The 19,008-nt window shown below is 36.9% G+C and overlaps 1 protein-coding gene across 1 annotated transcript in view; it reads right to left on the reverse strand.

Annotated features, from left to right (window-relative positions):
• The window catches only part of FGF2 (fibroblast growth factor 2), a 61,840-nt gene that overhangs the window by 6,552 nt on the left and 36,280 nt on the right, over nucleotides 1-19,008 (reverse strand). Inside the window, exon 2 of the mRNA XM_087437660.1 lies at nucleotides 12,007-12,110. Coding sequence (XP_087293786.1) covers nucleotides 12,007-12,110 — 104 coding nt within the window. The remainder of the gene's footprint in view (nucleotides 1-12,006; nucleotides 12,111-19,008) is intronic.

Consider the following 19,008-nt stretch of genomic DNA (forward strand, 5'->3'; position numbering starts at 1 on the left):
TAATGTTAGCAAGATTCAACAGGCCAAAATCTGACATAATCTAGCTCTGCAGAAGGATGCAGGACAGGAACACAGCATGTCAGCAGGACATCTTCAAGCACATCTCTGCAGAGGAAGAATCCAAGGACCATTCTCCAGCCCCCACAAGGGACAAGTAAGGTGTTGGGCAGTGAGAGCACACAGATGGTATAGGAACCACACTGGCTCAGACTTGAAACATCCCATGAACATAGCTTTCGGGGGTCCCCACAAAGTGGGATATACCCAGTAACAAGAAGCTCACTACATTTAGGGAAACCCAAAGCTGTGGCTTCTAGTTAGGTATTTATGGTCCATCCAAACTCCTCCCATCCAGAGGCAGGTTACCAATCGGGTCATTTTTACTTTTTCAGGGTTCCAGTGAAACTGCTGGAAGGGTAACCCAGGGGTAATCTTCCCATAAAGCAGAAGGGTTTTATTAATACTTTACTCACAGAAACAGAATTCCTTAAATTATAACAATTTTTTTCTAGTGGCTGACGTTTCTAACATCTATAAAAAGAATAGTTTACTGTACAGAAAATAGCTAGTGTATATAATGACAAAAAATTGTATTGGAACATTATAAATGATTAGCATTCTCAAAACACTAATAATGAGGAATCGGTAATGTAGACCATATTGATTTCTGGCAGTCTCTTTCTTATGGGAGAGGAAACTACTCTGCCTTTTTATTTCAATTAAACTATTGATCAGGAAGGGTGGAAATAGCTAGCTTTACAAATAGTTAGACCTGGAAATACTATTCCAAGTAATGGAGTCTATTAGGCTGCCACATTATTCCAGGTAAATGTTCAATAATCAGCTTCACGCTGATGATACTTATTGACCTCTAGGGGAAAAAAATCAACAAATGATTTATTCACTTTAAGGGAAGAAAGGAAAAATCATTTATTTTTTATATTACAATTATATATATATATAGAAAGATAGATGATAGAATGATAAACTCATATAGAAAATCATATAAATTTACACATTTATCTCTACATATAAATACAACATGTATACATAGATATATGACATAAAGCCATGGTTTTGTATTAATGAGTGTACCAGATTCCAGCTTATTTCTATATATTTAGTTCAGGTTTGGGAAAACCCCCATTCGAAACACTTGAATCTTTTCCCAGATTTCTTTGGTTCCAAGACAAACTAAACAATGGCACAAACTAAGAAAAACATAGATCAATAAGCAAAATACTGAAAGAGCTGGCATAATAACCAAGATGAAAAGTAAAGGACTTAGAAAGACCTAAAAGTGAATAACGTGCGTCTAGTCATCTAAAGTAAGGGTGTGGTATTAGAGCCTGTAATCTGCTTCTGGGGATAAGAATTTTACTGGATATTTACTTGGCTTTAATGTTTTGACCACTGTTAACTGAACTTTTAAAAACTGAAATACCAACTTATCTAATTTGCCCATTTTTTGCAACAAATTACTAATAAAGCAAGTTAAGTCTTTCTGATGCAAATAAATCACTGGTAGCCTTACAGAGAAGCATACATTGCACAAGGACCCAGCTCTGTGATACACAGGACTGTCTTGTCCTGTGTATCTTGTTCATAAAGATTCAAATGTGGTAACAGTGAACACTTCTACCTAGAGCAATGTGGATATTCCATATCCAATATTTTCACTCTACCTTTGGTGAAATTTAGTACACTTCTTGTGTTAACTGAAGTTAACCTGTGTTACTTTATTTTGTCATTTTTCAGTGCCAATGATAAAAATCTTCCTCTTTCCCTATTTTAGGTTTAAGATCAGGGGTAGAAGTGGAGGGGAAGTAAAGAGTGAAAGGAAAAGTCATAGTAATCCTAGAGATAACATGAAAGGTCACCATGTTTGTTCCACAGGCTAATTCCCCAAAGGCAGACCTAAACCACATTGCTCAGTCATCATTCAAGATATTGATATGCTCATTTTTTGGTCTTCTGTCAGCTTCCAGGGTGCCCCACCTTGCTGGCTGGCACTCCCTACAATAAATACTCTGCCTACTGGGATACGTACCATGCCAATAATAATTGCCTTCTCAGCCAGTTCCTAATATTTCAGAGAAAAGAAACAGTACCAGGGATTAAATGGATAATACATCATGGAACCCACAAATTGTTTGTTTTTTTTTTAACAGTGGTTACTTGTACCTTTACAAAAACAGAGGGGAGGAAAGGAATACTTGCATCTGTGCTGAATGTTCACCATGTAAATTTACTAAACAACTGTTTACACTTGAAAACAAACTGCATTATTTTTTTAATGGGGAGTAGGGCCAAAATTCAGTTCTCAAGACAAGCAGGCATTTAACAGCCCAAAGTACATACAATTTTCAATTCTGTCCATTCTAAGTTTACAAATCATCTTCAGTGGCTGTGATCTCAAATGTTCCTGTTAAAAATGGATGCAATATAATTTTTATTTTTATAGACATATTTACAGAGCTTTTTTCCTATTCTCACTGTTTAACTGCTCACCATTTCAAACTGAAGAGAAAAGGGGGTCTTCAGAGGAACGATATCACAGAGGAAGTGGATAAGCAGTTTTGAAGGGCTTATATCAACTTGTACCCTGTACTTTGCCTTCAAGGCCATATTTTCTAAAGGCCCATGAGCTGGGAAATCCCTTAATTCATGGTTACTGACTGCTTTCAGGTATATCATTTTATTTAAATATCACAACAATCCTGTGACATAATTATCATAATCTGAGTTTTAGAATTCAATGCTCTTAGTAACGTTTCAGGTTGCAAACACCCTTTGCCCATGTATCTATCTGACACCTTTTCATCAAGTTAAATTTTCCTTTATTTTGTTTTTTATTTTAATTTAAGAGTAATTTGGGGATACAGAATAGCACACAGTTCAAATAATGCATTTATTCAGTTAACAGATATATATTTTTTTCTAGGCTCTGGGATACATCAATGAACAAAACTGAATAAGGATCCCTGCCTTTGTACCACTCAAATTCCAGCTGGGGGAGACACACTGTAAGCAATAAGCATAACTGAGTAAATTATATTATATGCTAAAATATGATAAATCCTATGAAAAAAAGTAAAGCTGAGTAGGATAAGAGGGGTTGGGAGTTGTGGGGGTAGAGATAAGGTTGCAATATTAAATAGCATAGTCACAGTAGGCTCCATTGAGAAAGTGACATTTGAGCAAATACTTAAAGAAGATGAAGGAGTTAACCATCCAGATATCAGAGGACAGCACTCCAAGCAGAAAGAACAGCACTCCAAGCAGAAAGAACAGCCAAGGCAAAAGCCCTACGACAGAATCATGCCTCGAGTGTGTGAGGGGCAGCAAGGAGGCCCGCGTGGATGAAGCAGAGGGCTTGAAGTTGCAGAGTAGTAAGACATGAGGTCAGAGACATAATGGGATGGGAGATGTGTAGGCTATTGTAAATATTTTGGCTCCTACTCTAAGAAAATGGAGAACCGTTGTAGGCTTTTGAGCAGAAAAGTGGCATGATCTGACATATTTTTCCAGGATTAGTCTGGCTGCCAAGACTACATTGGGCCAAAGGCAGATGCAGAGAGACCAGTTAGAGGCTTGCCCAGTAACCTAGGCAGAGAGAGTGGAGGCCCAGACCATAGTGGTGGCAGTAGAGATAATAAGAAGCTGTCTGCTTCTGGATATGTTTTGAAGGCAGAGTCAACAGGGTTTCCTGACAGATTGGATGTGCAGTGTGAGAAAAATTGAGGAAAATGATGGCACTGAAGTTTATGGTCTAGAATGAGGGACTTGCCATCATCTGAGATGGGGAAGGCTATGAGTGGGAACAGGTTTTATAGGGAAAGATTAGGAATTCAGTTTTGGACATGTTGAATTTGAGCTGAGTGTTCGACATCCTAATGGAGATAATAAGTATTTATTGAGCACTATGCAACAGACAAATCACTTAACCTTCTTTCCCTCTTGCTAATGCTAATAACCACAGAATTGGAAGTTGAAAAGTACTGGAATTTATCTGGAATGCTAGAAAGTGTGTTAAATTACAATAATTCCAATAAGCCCTTATTCTCAATTCTACAAGGTATGGAATCTAAAAAACGAATGTAGGTGTACATGTATGAGAGTGCTATAAATCTGTCATGTGTTAGTGATGCGGCACACCTCACGACTTCCCTGAAGGGCTATCCACATGGATGAGCTTAGCTTACATAGGGGTCCAATAACCATTTGTTGATAGTGATAACAGTGATGCTAATGATTTCAAAGATGGTGCTGGGAATTTGACCCCTTGTAGAAGTATCTGAATAGGAAAGAATCAAATAAAGTCTGAAAAAGCATAATCAATATTGTAAATAGTTTGATTTGATTTTTGTCTAGCTATTTAATTGACTTTGAAATTTCAAAAAGAAAGTAAATGATGTGAGCTTTTTAACCTATTGAAAAACTGATCCTAGGAGAGGGTGGGAACCAGATTTCTCACTGTTGGCTTGGGAGGTTACAGACAAGCAAGAGGGGAAGGCTAAAAAGATTCATGTGATACTGGTGGATTAGAGTTGGAACCTACATTAGTAGGTCCATACTCATGTTTAGCTTAATATAGATAGAGAAGGTTAATATAGATATAGAATATACATAAGGTTAATATAGATATAGAAGGTCATACTCCATACTCATGTTTAGCTTAATATAGATACAGAAGGTTAAATATAGAAATATTTATAGATAGGTATATATACCCAGTTTAGTATATGCCTATATTCTGTCAGGTGAGAGGGCCTAGAATCAAAGACACCTCAGTAGCAACAAGCAGACTCAGCATCCGATCTTGGTTTCTAATATCATTTTCCAATAAAAGGAACCAAGGCTCTTTAGAGAAATGGATCATTCTAGGCTGAAGTAGAGAATATACAAGATGAGCCTGGAGCATCTTGTAGGCCATAAAGTAAGGAAGTGCTCAAAAAAACCCCACATTGATGAGGGTATGTCAAAGAGCACAGGAGCCAACTGGAAAAGCTCCCAATGGCCAAAGGTGAAAGAATTTTGAACAACCAAATAAATAACACAGTATTGGATTATAACTCAAGTATAAAATAAATATCCATGAGTATACACTGATATAAATGACTGAATAACCAAATGGAGAATAGACAGATTTCTCCTGCAAAAGAATTCCAAATAATTTATGTGGATACTCCCCCCTCAAGCATAACCCCCATCCCTTAAATGTGGACTGTGTATAGTGACTTCCTTCCAAAGAATACTGTATGGAAAGGGGGGGAAAAGAGTAACTTTACAGTGGAGACAAACACTACCCCAGCCAGGTGATCAAGGTTGACATCATGAGTGATAAGTCATGCAGACAGCATGTTCCTTTATATGATGTGACGAAGACAGTACTTTACTTCTGTGTTCCACCTCCCAAACACCCATAACCCCTGTCCAACCATGAGAAAAACATCAGGCAAACCCAAACGAAAGGACATTCTAAAAAATACCTGAGCAGTACTCCTCAAACTGTCAAAGTAATCAAAAAAAGGGAAAGTCTAAGGAACTGTCACAGTCTAGAAGAGACTAAGGAGACATGATGACTAAATGTAGTATCCTGAATGGGATCCTGAAACAGAAAAAGGACATTAGGTAAAAACTAAGGAAATATGAATAAAGTATAGACTTTACCTAATAATGATGTATCAATATTGGTTCATTAGTTGTGACAAGTGTACCATACTCATGTAAGATGTTAACAATAGGAGAAACTGGGTGTGGAGTATATAGAAACTCTCTGTACAATCTTCACAACTTTTCTGTAAACCTAATACTATTCTAAAATCAAAATTTATTAAAAAAAAATCCTGACCCTAGGGCTACAAGTACTACCACAAAAAGAATTTCTCAAGTAACTGAATTTAGTAACTCTAGTTATACTATGAAGAATAAAAGCATCTCATTCATTCTTGTGCTCTCCCGCATCCAAATACAGATTATTTATTTATATATACATATCCACTTTATTTCACCAAACAATAAATGCCATGTGGGTGAGGATTTTCTTCTGTTGTGTCCATTGCTGTATCAGTGCCTGACACATAGTAAGTGATTGATAAATATTTACTAAATTAATGAACAAATGGAACTGTTTTAGATAGCCTACAGTAAAAATACAATTCAATGACATTGCAAAATCTAAATAAGAACTGGAGGACTAAGATCAAGGAAAATTCAGACTAAGAATTGAAATATAAACTATGAATTCATGGACTATTTAGTCCCTGAGGAAACTGAATCAGATGGCCCTTTTCAAAAGTTTGACTATCCTACCTAACAACATCTGTGAGGATCTTTGACAGGCCAGGAAACCTGGGTTCTGGTCTTGCCTTGATCCCTAACTAACTTATATCTTTGAGTGAGTCACTTAACTTCTCTGAGCTTTACTTTCCTCATCTGTAAAATAAGATTGGATTAGATGATCTTTAAGATCCCTCCCAATCTTTAATAGTCTTTTAAGCCTTTAAAGCCTTTAAAACAATCTTTAAGCCTTGGCATACAATAAGAAGAGAAATAAGAACTAGAGAAAGTTCTCTTCCCCCGCCCCATCTCCTCTCCTTAGGCACTGGCCTCACAGTTCTCGTCCACAGCTGAATGTTAGATTTGAACGTTACGGCCATTTCCCCATGGTCTGTTTTTTGGATTGTTTATTCTTTTACAGTACTTTGATTTTGTAGTTTTGGCTTATAAGGGAGTTTGCTCAACATGAATCCAAAAATGCTTCTGATTACACCACTTCTGAGAATTAAAAACAGACATGATGTAAGTACCAGCACTGACTATTTCAGAACAAAATAAAACACACAAATTGTGAAAAGTTAAAAGTAAATTTCATCTTAATCTTGTAATATATAAATATATAGGTTGTGTAAAATTTGGTAAGATTAGTTTCTAAAAGAAGCAATAATTCTTCTTCAAAAGCAGTAACCTTTGCATTTAATCTAGTATGTTATCTCTTAAAAAGGATATACAGGGGCCGGCCCAGTGGCGCAAGCAGTTAAGTGCGCGCATTCTGCTGCGGCAGCCCAGGGTTCACTGGTTCGGATGCCGGGCGCGCACCAATGCACCACTTGTCAAGCCATGCTGTGAGGGAGTCCCATATAAAGTGGAGGAAGATGGGCATGGATGTTAGCCCAGGGCCAGTCTTCCAAAGCAAAAAAGAGGAGGATTGGCAGATGCTAGCTCAGGGCCAATCCTTCCTCACATACAAAAAAAAAAATATACATTCCTCTTTAATTACTGCATTTTTCTGACGAATTTGATCAGTATATATTGTCAGTCTGGATAATTGAGCCCTCAAAAATGCATTTTCCCTACTTTACTACATGTGTAAGTTTCATTTCATTGTTAAGGCCCCTCAACTAAGAAAGTTATTCTATAGGTAAAAAAGAATTTTACTTTTATAGTAATTAAATGTATATCTTCAGAGAATATAAATAATTTTTTCATATTTCACTATTATGCATCAACACAAGTCTCACACATTCTTATACTACTGGGATATTTTTTCAGGTTATTACAATCTATAGCATTATATAGAAAACAATGTGCAACTTTCTAGCAGATGAAGACCAGGCAAACTTTGAGGTTGTTTGGTGATTTAAATTTAAAACTACAGTTAACCTCACTACATGCAATTTTTTAAAAATCTACAATTTTGTGAACACTTAAGAAATCGTAAATCCTAATATTTATTCTGGGCCTCTGTTGCTCATAGCAACAAAATTTATCCAGCAATGGAATGGAATAAGGCGTCTGTTGTGTATTAAAGAACTACTCGACTTCAGCCTCCAAATATAGGCTTTGACAGTTAAATATAGTTACTCTTTGAACTTTTGTATTTTCTAGCTTCAAAAAGGGGGAAAAGATTCTTAAGAAATGTTATCAAAACAGTGAGAAATCCTTAGCATGAATGCATTCATGCCATTAATATGTGAAGGTGTTGGAGAAAAAAATGGCACACAACTTATTCTTTTTTCATACTCTCAACTGGTAGTAATCAACCTAACATGACTCTTAGAAACCAAAATGTTTTATGTATCCAGAGTACTCTTCTTTCTGAGGGGAAACTAGAATGTTTTACAAATCACTGCAGGAATCACGAACAGGGTAAAATGCAGAAGAACCCAGGGATGTGCCATAACACAGCAGCCTGAAATGGGGCCCCAGGTAGAAGAGTGGGAAGAATTATGCCTTTGGCATCTGCAAGGTCATAAACTCCAGTTTCTCCAGGTTATGAGGAGCACCTGCATCCCCAAATGATGGCTATTGGTGACAACACTGGTCTTATACCAAAAGTTGCTATTTTTGTTTTTTTTGTTTTGGTTCCTTTTTAATATGCCAGCTGTTCCTTCCCATTGTCACCTGAGTGAGGTCTCTGCTGACATCCCTGGCTATGGTATCTTTCACCATCAGTGATTCATCTTAGTCCATTAAAGGTTGGCACAGATGACATTAATAGTGAAGGGTCAAGACTTCTAATTTCTTGCCTAAAAGTTGCTGTTGTTGACAGCTCAATGCCTATGGATCTGACTCCGAGAGAAATATGCCACTTACTGAACCACCAAAACCACCTCCTTGGTTTTGGAGTAGGGGTGCTTACTTTCTCATCTGAAAATTCACATAGCCCACCCAGACTAATTTGAAAGAGATAGGACTGCTGCTGAAAAAGCAAGGCAGCAAGCCACACAAATTGAGTGGTAAGACTAGAGAGTAAGTCGTGAACTTGGCAGGAATAGATCCTCTGATGGGAGCTGGCAACTGGATCTTGGCTGGTGCCATTTCTCAAAGGAAATTGATAAATCCTGAATTTTCCATTTATGCATAACAGCTGTGGCTTTGTCTCTACAGAGAGTTTGTGATAAATTTCTAAGCATTGCTAAATTAACTCTTATTGCATCAACTTGAAGGAAATCTGTTGTATCAGGAAGAATTAACACACGTCCAAGGAGACAGAAACCCATTTAAGATTACATAAAATCCTATGACCTTAATTTTGTGAAAGGTCCTGCTCAGCTAAGGAAGAAACTAGAAAACACTTTAGAGCACTTTATGCTTCTGGTGGTATGGAATCAACAGTTTGGGAAGCTTAATGCCTTTATACCAAGTCTTCTCTTGGTATAAATTCTGGTCAGAATTCTTTGAATTCTAACTTGTAGAGAATTTTGTAAGAAAAAGACAGTTCAGTTTTCAGGGCTATTGTCTTAAATTCATCTACTCTTTTATGAACCCCAGTAGTTTCAGAGATGCACTTTAAAGTAGAGTAGCTTCTGTTTTCATCACCTTTGACAACAATAGAAGTTTTTATCATGACAGATGAACCTATATTCCAGACTATGTTCTCGAAATAAATATCCCCTCCAATGACTATCTGATAGGGCCACCATGATCATCAGGTCACTGGGTCTTCTAATCTCAGTAAGTGGAAAACCACATGGTAACAATCTCAAGTCACTCACTGAGCTAGATTCAGACAGACATAGAAACCCAAAGTATTATATCATCCCTGGAACTGACAACAGACTGGTAGGAAAAAAACACAAGAACAGTGGAAGAAGTCAAAGTCCGAAGTATTCAATCTTTTAGGGCTACATTTTATGCCTAGGAGACCTCATCCATTCCCCTGATTACTGTCTATATGCTAATGACACCCAAGTCTATATATCAACACAGACCTCTCCTCTAAGCTCCAGAATCATAATTCCAACTATGTAGTGAACATCTTCCCTGAATTTCTCTTAGGCAACTCAAACCAGATAGGTCTAAATTTGAACCTGTATTACTTTTTCCCAGAACTTGCTCTTTTCCTCTTTCCCGTTTCTCATCTACCTTCTCATCCAAACCAGAAATCTAGGAGCCATCTTTGACTTTTCCCTCTGCTCCACTCCTAAATCTATAAACACTCTCAAGTGCTAGCACTTTGCTTAGTCCTCTCTGTCCTGTTATTGCCAGGTTCTCACCATCACTTGCTTGAACTATTACAGTGGCCTTCTAACTGCTCTATCTCCACCAGTCTTGGCCCCCTCAAATCCATCCTCTACACTGCTGCTAGAGCGATCGTTCTCAAATTCAAATCTGACTGTGTCTCTTCTTAAAACTTTTCATGGCTTTCCACTGCTTATAGCAGCCTAGTGTATAAGGCACTTCAGCACGTAATCTCTCTACCTCTCCAGCCTTATCTCTTCCTTCCACCTTGTATTTCCTTTGCACTTTACACTCCAGAAGTAGTGAATTACCTGTAATTCTAGAGATATACCTAGTAAGCTTTCTGCATCCATGACTTGCATGTGCTATGTCCTAGAATTATCTATACCCTCATCTCCACTCCTTCTGCTCCCTGACTGCCTGAAGAACTTCCTCTACATCATCTAAAATCCTAATTATAGGTCATCCTTCCTAATCTAGACAAGTTTAATCACTTCCTTTCCTATTACTTCCTGTATCAGAATAGTTCTTACTTCCTTTCCTATATTACTATGCAAGTATGCAAGATATAGAAGGAACACATCAAAACCCTTACACATTATTACAAACACTTACACTTCTGTCTCCCCAGGACTGTGACTCATTAAGGGCACAGACCTTTTTGTATTTAGTTTTATAACCCTGATGCCTAGCATAGCATCTGGCACACTGTACACTCAATAAGTACTGGCTATTCTTGAAGAGGATTCTAAAATTTATCAAACTACAAAAAAAAAAAAAGAGAGAGAGAGGGCCACTACAGCCAGACTTGTTATTTATCCTGCAAAAATCACATAAATTGATAATATCAACATAAATATATGTTTGTCAGACGATCAATTAGATGGTTGAAATAGTCTTTTTCTCTGTAAGTCTGTTTCAGCACTTCAGAAATCCAAAGGTCTTCACTCAGAAAAAATTTCAAAAACTATTTGTATCCTCAAAACACCACAACTGCTCAGTACTATTAGATCCCTTCTGTGAGGAAAGTTACAGAGAGGTTATAACTGGGTACTAGTATTGGGATTAAGGCTGTGATTTATATATATATACACACGTTTAGGTACATGTCCCATCTACTCCCCCAACGAGACAGAAGTGGGGTTTGTTTCTTTGATAGGCTTTATTTCCCTGCCCCATTCCACACACATTGTGTCTGCTCAACAGACATGCAGTCCTAGTTCTAATAATAATGGTAAAGTTGACAGGCAGCCTGCATTAGTGGAAAGAACACTGGCCAGGAGCTAGGACCCCTGACTAGCAATGACAAAAAGGAAAAAAAGAGAAGTCCCCGTCCCGAATGAGCTTATATATAAACGAGAAGTAACGAGGAAGAAGTAACAATTTTGAGGACCTACTATGTATTAGAGCCTGACTTTGGCACTTGATATAAATTATCCAATTTAGTCCTTACAAAAACTCTATGAGGGAGGATCAGTATTGTCTCGATTTTACAGGTAAGGGAACTAACTCAGAATAATGTGCCCAAGCACACATAGCTACTAAGTGGCTCAGACAGCATTCGAACCTCAGTCCAGAGCCCACATTCTCAACTAGTATTCTATACTGCAAGTGTTTTGTATGTCAAATTTGAAAGAAGAAACTTAAAAACTTATACTCAAAATTTTATATGTCCATCTCACTGATCTTCAAACAACTGCACAAGATAAGGAATTTTTTTTTTAACTGTAGTTTAATAGCTTTGCAGAGAAGGCAGTAAAATGCAGTGAATTAGAGATCATGCTCTGGAGTCAAGATGCCTTGAGTGTCATCTAGGCCTCACCTCATGTGAGCTGTGTTTTCTTACTTATTTTATTACTCCCTCAGAACTTCAGTTTTTGCATAAAGAGAATAATACTATTTTATAGGGTGAATATGAAGATTAAATGATATAATACTTGTAAAACCTTAATAAAGATTTAATAAATAGCAATACTAGAAAATTAATAGTAATAAAAGCTAACAAAGAAATAAACTACAAAAACAGCAAGAATTACTTACAGAAGCTAGTAATCTTCCATCCTCCTTCATAGCAAGATAACGGTTCGCACACACTCCTTTGATAGACACAACCCCTCTCTCTTCTGCTTGAAGTTGTAGTTTGACTGTAAGTAATGGGGAAAAAAATACCTTTGTAGCATCACAGAAAAAACAGCCATCTACATATTTATGCAATATAAATACAAGAGACACCTGAGCAACCAGCTAGTCCACTCTGGAGGATAGGCGAAGTGCGGGGGACAGGGGACAGGGGACAGATGTGAATTAAATTCTATTAGCAAGGATGAGATGTGGACGCACTAGAGCATGAGTGCCTCTTGACTCCCTTCTCACTACGGTGTCAGTGAGCAGAGAAGAGTGACAGAATGGAGAAATTTTTCCTTTGATGTTCAGTTAGCCTCCACTTGGCCCTGTGAACTGCTTAAATTTTATTTTTTAAAAAAAACTGAACACATTTTAAGAGTACATAAAAGTCTAAGCCACTTGTGAGAATTTCTGTGGTCTGTCTCAGTTTAAACTCTTTAAAAGTTATTTTTAACCAATTCTTCACAAATAAAATTTAATCTAATTGCTCACTATTATCTTTTGATTTGTATTTCCTTGAGTTTCTACACATTATTTCGAGCTTCCCCTTCAATGCATTTATCTGTCTTTATGGAGGGATTGTGACATATAGCTTTTTTTGCAAATATCTATCTAGTGGAAAAACAAAATGCTTATACTTAATTTGCTTATACAGTGTGATGAAAGGTTTGCAGAATGTCAGATCCTGAAGAGAGTGACCTGTTACACTACATGATCAATATTAAGCATATTGTAGGAAAACAAAAAATAAATATTACATGATTATGATGATAATGCCATACGCACAAATAATCATCTAATTAATTCAAATAAAGTTAAAATTTTCTATTTTGCTATTCAGAGGGAGCATTCTCGTGCTTAGAACAGCATTCCCCAAAATGTATTTTGGCTAACAGAGGTTACATAAAATATAGGTTCTGGGGCCAAATAAATTTAGGAAATTCTTGGTTAAGCCAATTTAACTCTTTATTGCCCAACTCCTCAGAACTTTGCTTCTGCATTGTAAATCACCACAAGGGGATCAAGTATACAGTGTTTATAAAATTTACTTCGCCCCAGAATGAATTTTTTCATAGGCCATTCTAAGTAAATTTAATTTTCCCAGGTGTTTCCAGGTAGCTAGGGAAACATGGCATGAAAAAGTGATATTTGAAAGATTCTGGAATTATTATTAACTTTGTTAGATATTATTATATCATAGTAATTATGTTTTAAAATTTTTCCTATCAGGTAGAGCCACATACAGATAAAAGAGATGACCAGCTGCTTACATCTCTAACAGGAGGGAGAATGAACCTGCCAAAAAAGGAACTATGGAGAAACCAGCTGAACTTTCACAAACGTAAGAGCTGCTAACGTGAGGAATTCAAATTCTGAGGAGCCCTAATCAAAGAGCAACCCCATACGCCTCTGCCAGTTCTTGCCCACAGAGCGTGCACCTAGTGCACAACCACCACACACCACAGGCTGGAGGCAGAACAGAAGGGCTGAGAGATACTCCTGAGTACCTCAGGCCTTTGCTCAGGGCAAAGCAGCAGTCCACTGGGAGAAAGACAAGGCTGAGAGAATCCCTCTGACAAGTACTGAGCCTTCACTAAAGGCAAAGCAGGATGAAGAGAGCTCTTCCAAGACAAGGAAAGCCAGGGGAAGAGTTCAAGAGCCAGGTTAACTCCTGACCTACCCAAACAGTTGGCAGCTAGGCTATAAAGCAAAATGGAATACCAAAAACTACTCAATTAACCCAAAAAAAGGCAAGAAAGGAGAAACAGAAGGAAAAAGAACAGATTGGGAAATTAGAAAACAAATTCCAAGACAGCCGATTAAACTCAAACATATCAATAATTACACTAAATGTAAATGAACTAAATACTCCACTTAAAGGAAAAAAGTTGTCAACAAGATAAAAACCAAGGGGCTGGCCTGGTGGCATAGTGGTTAAGTTCGTGTGCTCTGCTTCGGCAGCCCGAGGTTCCCAGGTTCGGATCCCGGCACGGACCAATGCACCACTCATCAAGCCATGCTGTGGCAGCGTCCCATATACAGAATAGAGGAAGATGGGCACAGATGTTAACTCAGGGCTAATCTTCCTCAACAAAAAGAGGAAGATTGGCAGCAGATGTTAGCCCAGGGCCAATCTTCCTCACCAAAACACACAAAAAAAATATATAAAAAAGCAAAACCCAATTATTTTGTTTACAGAAAAACACTTTAAATACAAAGATACAGGCAAGTTGAAAATAAAAATGTGGGAAAAAATATAAAATGCACACCTTAAGTATAAGACTGCTGGTATGGCTATATTAATATCTGATGATGTGGACTTCAAGGCAAATAGTATAACTAGAGATGAACAGGGTTATTTCGATGATAGGAGGGTCAGATACACTAAGAAGACATAATAATCTTAAATGTGTAGCACCTAATAATAGAACTATAAAATAGCTGAAGCAAAAGTTGACAAATGAAATAAACAAATCAAGATCTGTACACCGAAAACTATAAAACATTTCTGAAAGAAATTGAAGAAGACACAAAGAAATGGAAAGATATTCCGTGCTCTTGGATTGGAAGAATTAACATAGTTAAGATGTCCATACTTCCTAAAGCCATCTATAGATTCAATGCAATCCCTATCAAAGTTCCAACAACATTTTTCACAGAAATAGAACAAAGAATTCTAAAATTTATATGGAACAACAAAAGACCCCGAATAGCTAAAGGAATCCTGAGAAAAAAGAACAAAGCTGGAGGTATCACACTCCCTGACTTCAAAATATACTACAAAGCTATAGTAACCAAAACAGCATGGTACTGGCACAAAAACAGACACACAGATCAGTGGAATAGAATCGAAAGCCCAGAAATAAACCCACACATCTATGGACAGCTAATCTTTGACAAAGGAGCCAAGAACATACAATGGGGAAAAGAAAGTCTCTTCAACAAATGGTGTTGGGAAAACTGGATAGCCATATGCAAAAAAATGAAAGTAGATCCTTACCTTACACCATACACAAAAATTAACTCCAAATGGATTAAAGACTTGAATGTAAGACCTGAAACTGTGAAAGTTCTAGAAGAAAACATAGGCAATACGCTCTTCGACATCGGTCTTAGCAACATCTTTTCAAACACCACGTCTGACCGGGCAAGAGAAACAATAGAGAAAATAGAAAAATGGGACTACATCAAACTAAAAGCTTCTGCACAGCAAAGGAAACCATCAACAAAACGAAAAGACAACCTAACAATTGGGAGAAGATATTTGCAAACCATACATCTGATAAGGGCTTAATCTCCAAAATATATAAAGAACTCATGCATCTCAACAACAAAAAAACTACCAACCCAATTAAAAAATGGGCAAAAGACCTGAACAGACATTTCTCCAAAGAAGATATACAGATGGCCAACAGACACATGAAAAGATGTTCAAAATCACTAATTATCAGGGAAATGCAAATCAAAACTACAATGAGATATCACCTCACGCCCGTCAGAATGGCTATAATTAACAAGACAGGAAACAACATGTGTTGGAGAGGATGTGGAGAGAAGGGAACTCTCATACACTGCTGGTGGGAGTGCAAACTGGTGCAGCCACTATGGAAAACAGTATGGAGATTCCTCAAAAATCAACGATAGAACTACCATATGATCCAGCTATTCCACTGTTGGGTATTTATCCAAAGAACTTGAAAACACCAATTTGCAAAGGTACATGCACCCCTGTGTTCATTGCAGCGTTATTCACAATAGCCAAGACTTGGAAGCAACCTAAGTGCCCATCAAGGGACGAATGGATAAAGAAGCTGTGGTATATATACACAATGGAATACTACTCAGCCATAAGAAACGAAATCCAGGCATTTGTGACAACATGGATGGACATTGAGGGTATAATGCAAAGTGAAATAAGTCAGAGGGAGAAGGTCAAATACCGTATGATTTCCTTCATTAAGTAGTAGATAGTGACAACAATGGACGGATACATAGGGACAGAGATTGGATTGGTGGTTGCCAGAGGGGAGGGGGGAGGGAGGAGGGTGAAAGGGATAATTCGGTACTTGTGTGTGGTGATGGGTTGTAATTAGTATTTTGGTGGTGAACATGATGTGGTCCATGCAGAAATAGAAGTACAATGATGTACACCTGAAATTTTTACAATGTTATAAACCAATGTTACTGCAATAAACAAAAAATTAAAAAAAAAAAAAATAAAAAAAAATAAGAACATGGAATAGATGAATAACATTATCAACCAAATTGATCTGACTTTTTTTTTTTTTGGATCAGATAGGTTTCATTCACCTGCCACTTTATTCTCCTCTTAACATCACAGTCATTTGAAAACTATGCTAAAAAAATTACCTCTGCTAGCATGGTAAGCTGTTTGCCTAGTAAACTTGAATTGTTCAAATCAATTAACTCCAGCTGAGAAGCTCTTTTTCTGAAATCACCATGATGTTAAAGTAATATCAAGGGCTCTTCTCCTGAACTGTTAGTGCACCTGGTTCCTTTGTTTTTTAACAGTCTGAGATATAATTCACGTACAATTCATTTAAAGTGTACATATAGGGGGCTGGCCCCGTGGCTTGGCGGTTAAGTGCGTGTGCTCCGCTCCTGGCGGCCCGGGTTCGGATCCCGGGTGCACACTGATGCACCGCTTCTCCAGCCATGCTGAGGCGGCGTCCCACATACAGCAACTAGCAGGATGTGCAACTACAACATACAACTATCTACTGGGGCTTTGGGGAGAAAAAGGGAAAAAAAAAGGAGGAGGATTGGCAATAGATGTTAGCTCAGGGCCGGTCTTCCTCAGCAAAAGAGGAGGATTAGCATGGATGTTAGCTCAGGGCTGATCTTCCTCACAAAATAAAAAAAAAATAAATAAATAAAAAAAATAAAGTGTACATATAATTCAATGGTTTTTAGTCGAGTCATGTGCCCTGTAACGATGTTCTGGTCAATTACAAACTGCATATAGGATGACGATGGTCCCATAAGATGAGTACCATATAGTCTAGGGGTGTAGTAGGCTATACCATCTAGGTTTGTGTAAGTGCACTCCATGATGTTCTCACATCAACAAAATCGCCTAATGATGCATTTCTCAGCATACATCCCAGACCTTAAGCAATGCATGACTGTATATTCACCGAGTTGTGAAACCATCACCACAATTTTAGAACATTCTCATAATCCCCATATCCTTTAGCACTCACCTCCCATGTCCCAAATACCACAGTCCTCAACCCTAGGCTACCTCTAATCTACTTCCTACCTCTATAGATTTCTCTTTTCTGGATATTTCATATAAATGGGATTATACAATATGCGGTCTTTTGAGACTGGCTTCTTTTACTTAGGATAATGTTTTCAAGGTTCATACATGTTGTAGCCTTTATCAGTACTTCATTCCTTTTTATTGCCAAATAATATTCCTTTGAATAGATAGACCACATTTGATTTACCCATCCATCAGTTGATGGACATTTGAGTTGTTTCTAATTTTTGGCTATTATGAATAATGCTGCTATGAACACTTGTGTACAAGATTTTGTGTAGATGTAAGTTTTCATTTCTTTTGGGTATGTACGAAGAAGTTGAATTACTGGGTCAGCTGGTAACTCTATGTTTAATCATTTGAGGAACTGTCAGACTGTTTTCCAAAGCAACCATTTACATTCCCACTAGAAATTGAGGGTTTCAATTTCTCGACATCCAGGCCATATTTGTTACAGTCTTTTTTTTTGATAGCCATCCTAGTTGAGTGTGAAGTGGTATCTCATCGTTCTGATTTGCATTTTTCTAATGGGTAATGATATTGAGTATCTTTTCCAACAATGTGCTTACTGGCTATTTGGATATCATCTTTAGAGAAATATCAGTTCAGATCCTTGGCTCATTTTTTAATTATTTGTCTTTTTAACATTCAGTTGTAAGAGTTATTTAGATATTCTAGATACAAATCCCTAATCAGCTATCTGATTTGCAAATATTTTCTCTCATCCTATGGGCTGTCTTTTCACTTTCTTGATGTTGTCCTTTGAAGCATGAACATTTTTATTTTTCATGAAATCCAATTAATCAATTTTGTTCTTTCATTGTTTGTGCTTTTGGTATCATATCTAAGAAACCACTGCCTAATCCAAAGTCATGAAGATTTACACCTATGCTTTGCTCTTAAGAGTTTTAGTTTTACCTCATCCATTTAGGTTTTGACCCATTTTCAGTTAATTTTTGTAAGTAGTATGAGAGTCCAACTTCATTCTTCTGCATGTGGATATGCCCAAATTGACACTTAAAGATCATTACACTCAACATCTGCAGGATATACATTCTTTTCAAGGAATACTCCCAAGAATAAATTATATACAGGCCATAAAACAAGTCTCAATACATTTAAAAGGATTGAAATCATACAGAGTATTATGTTAGAAATTAGTAACAATAGATATCTAGCAAATCTCCCAAATATTTGGAGATTAAGCAATACAGTTCTAAACAAAACACAGATAAAACAAATCACAAGGGAAATTAGAAAATATTCCTAATTGTATGATAATAAAAACTCAACATGCTTAAAGGGAAAGTTATAGCTTTAAGTATTTATATTAGAAAAGCAAAAAATTATGAAAATCTTAGCTTCTACTTTAAGAATTATAAAAAGAAGAGCAAATTAAGCCCAAAGTAATAGCAGAGGGAATACTTACTACGTAAGAATTATACACTTGAATATATATAGATTAGTAGAAAATAATCCCAAAGAGTTAACAATTTCTTTGGGGTGATAAAACAAAAATAACATTTTACTTTCATATACTTTTTGATATTTTTAAATTTTTCTTGATTGAGCCTATGTTACTTTTATAATAAGAACTTTCATATACTTTTTGATATTTTTAAATTTTTCTT

The sequence above is a fragment of the Ceratotherium simum genome, chromosome 12 (assembly GCF_057802395.1).
Source record: "Ceratotherium simum simum isolate JZ-2026a chromosome 12, ASM5780239v1, whole genome shotgun sequence".
NCBI classification, from domain to species: Eukaryota; Metazoa; Chordata; class Mammalia; order Perissodactyla; family Rhinocerotidae; genus Ceratotherium; species Ceratotherium simum.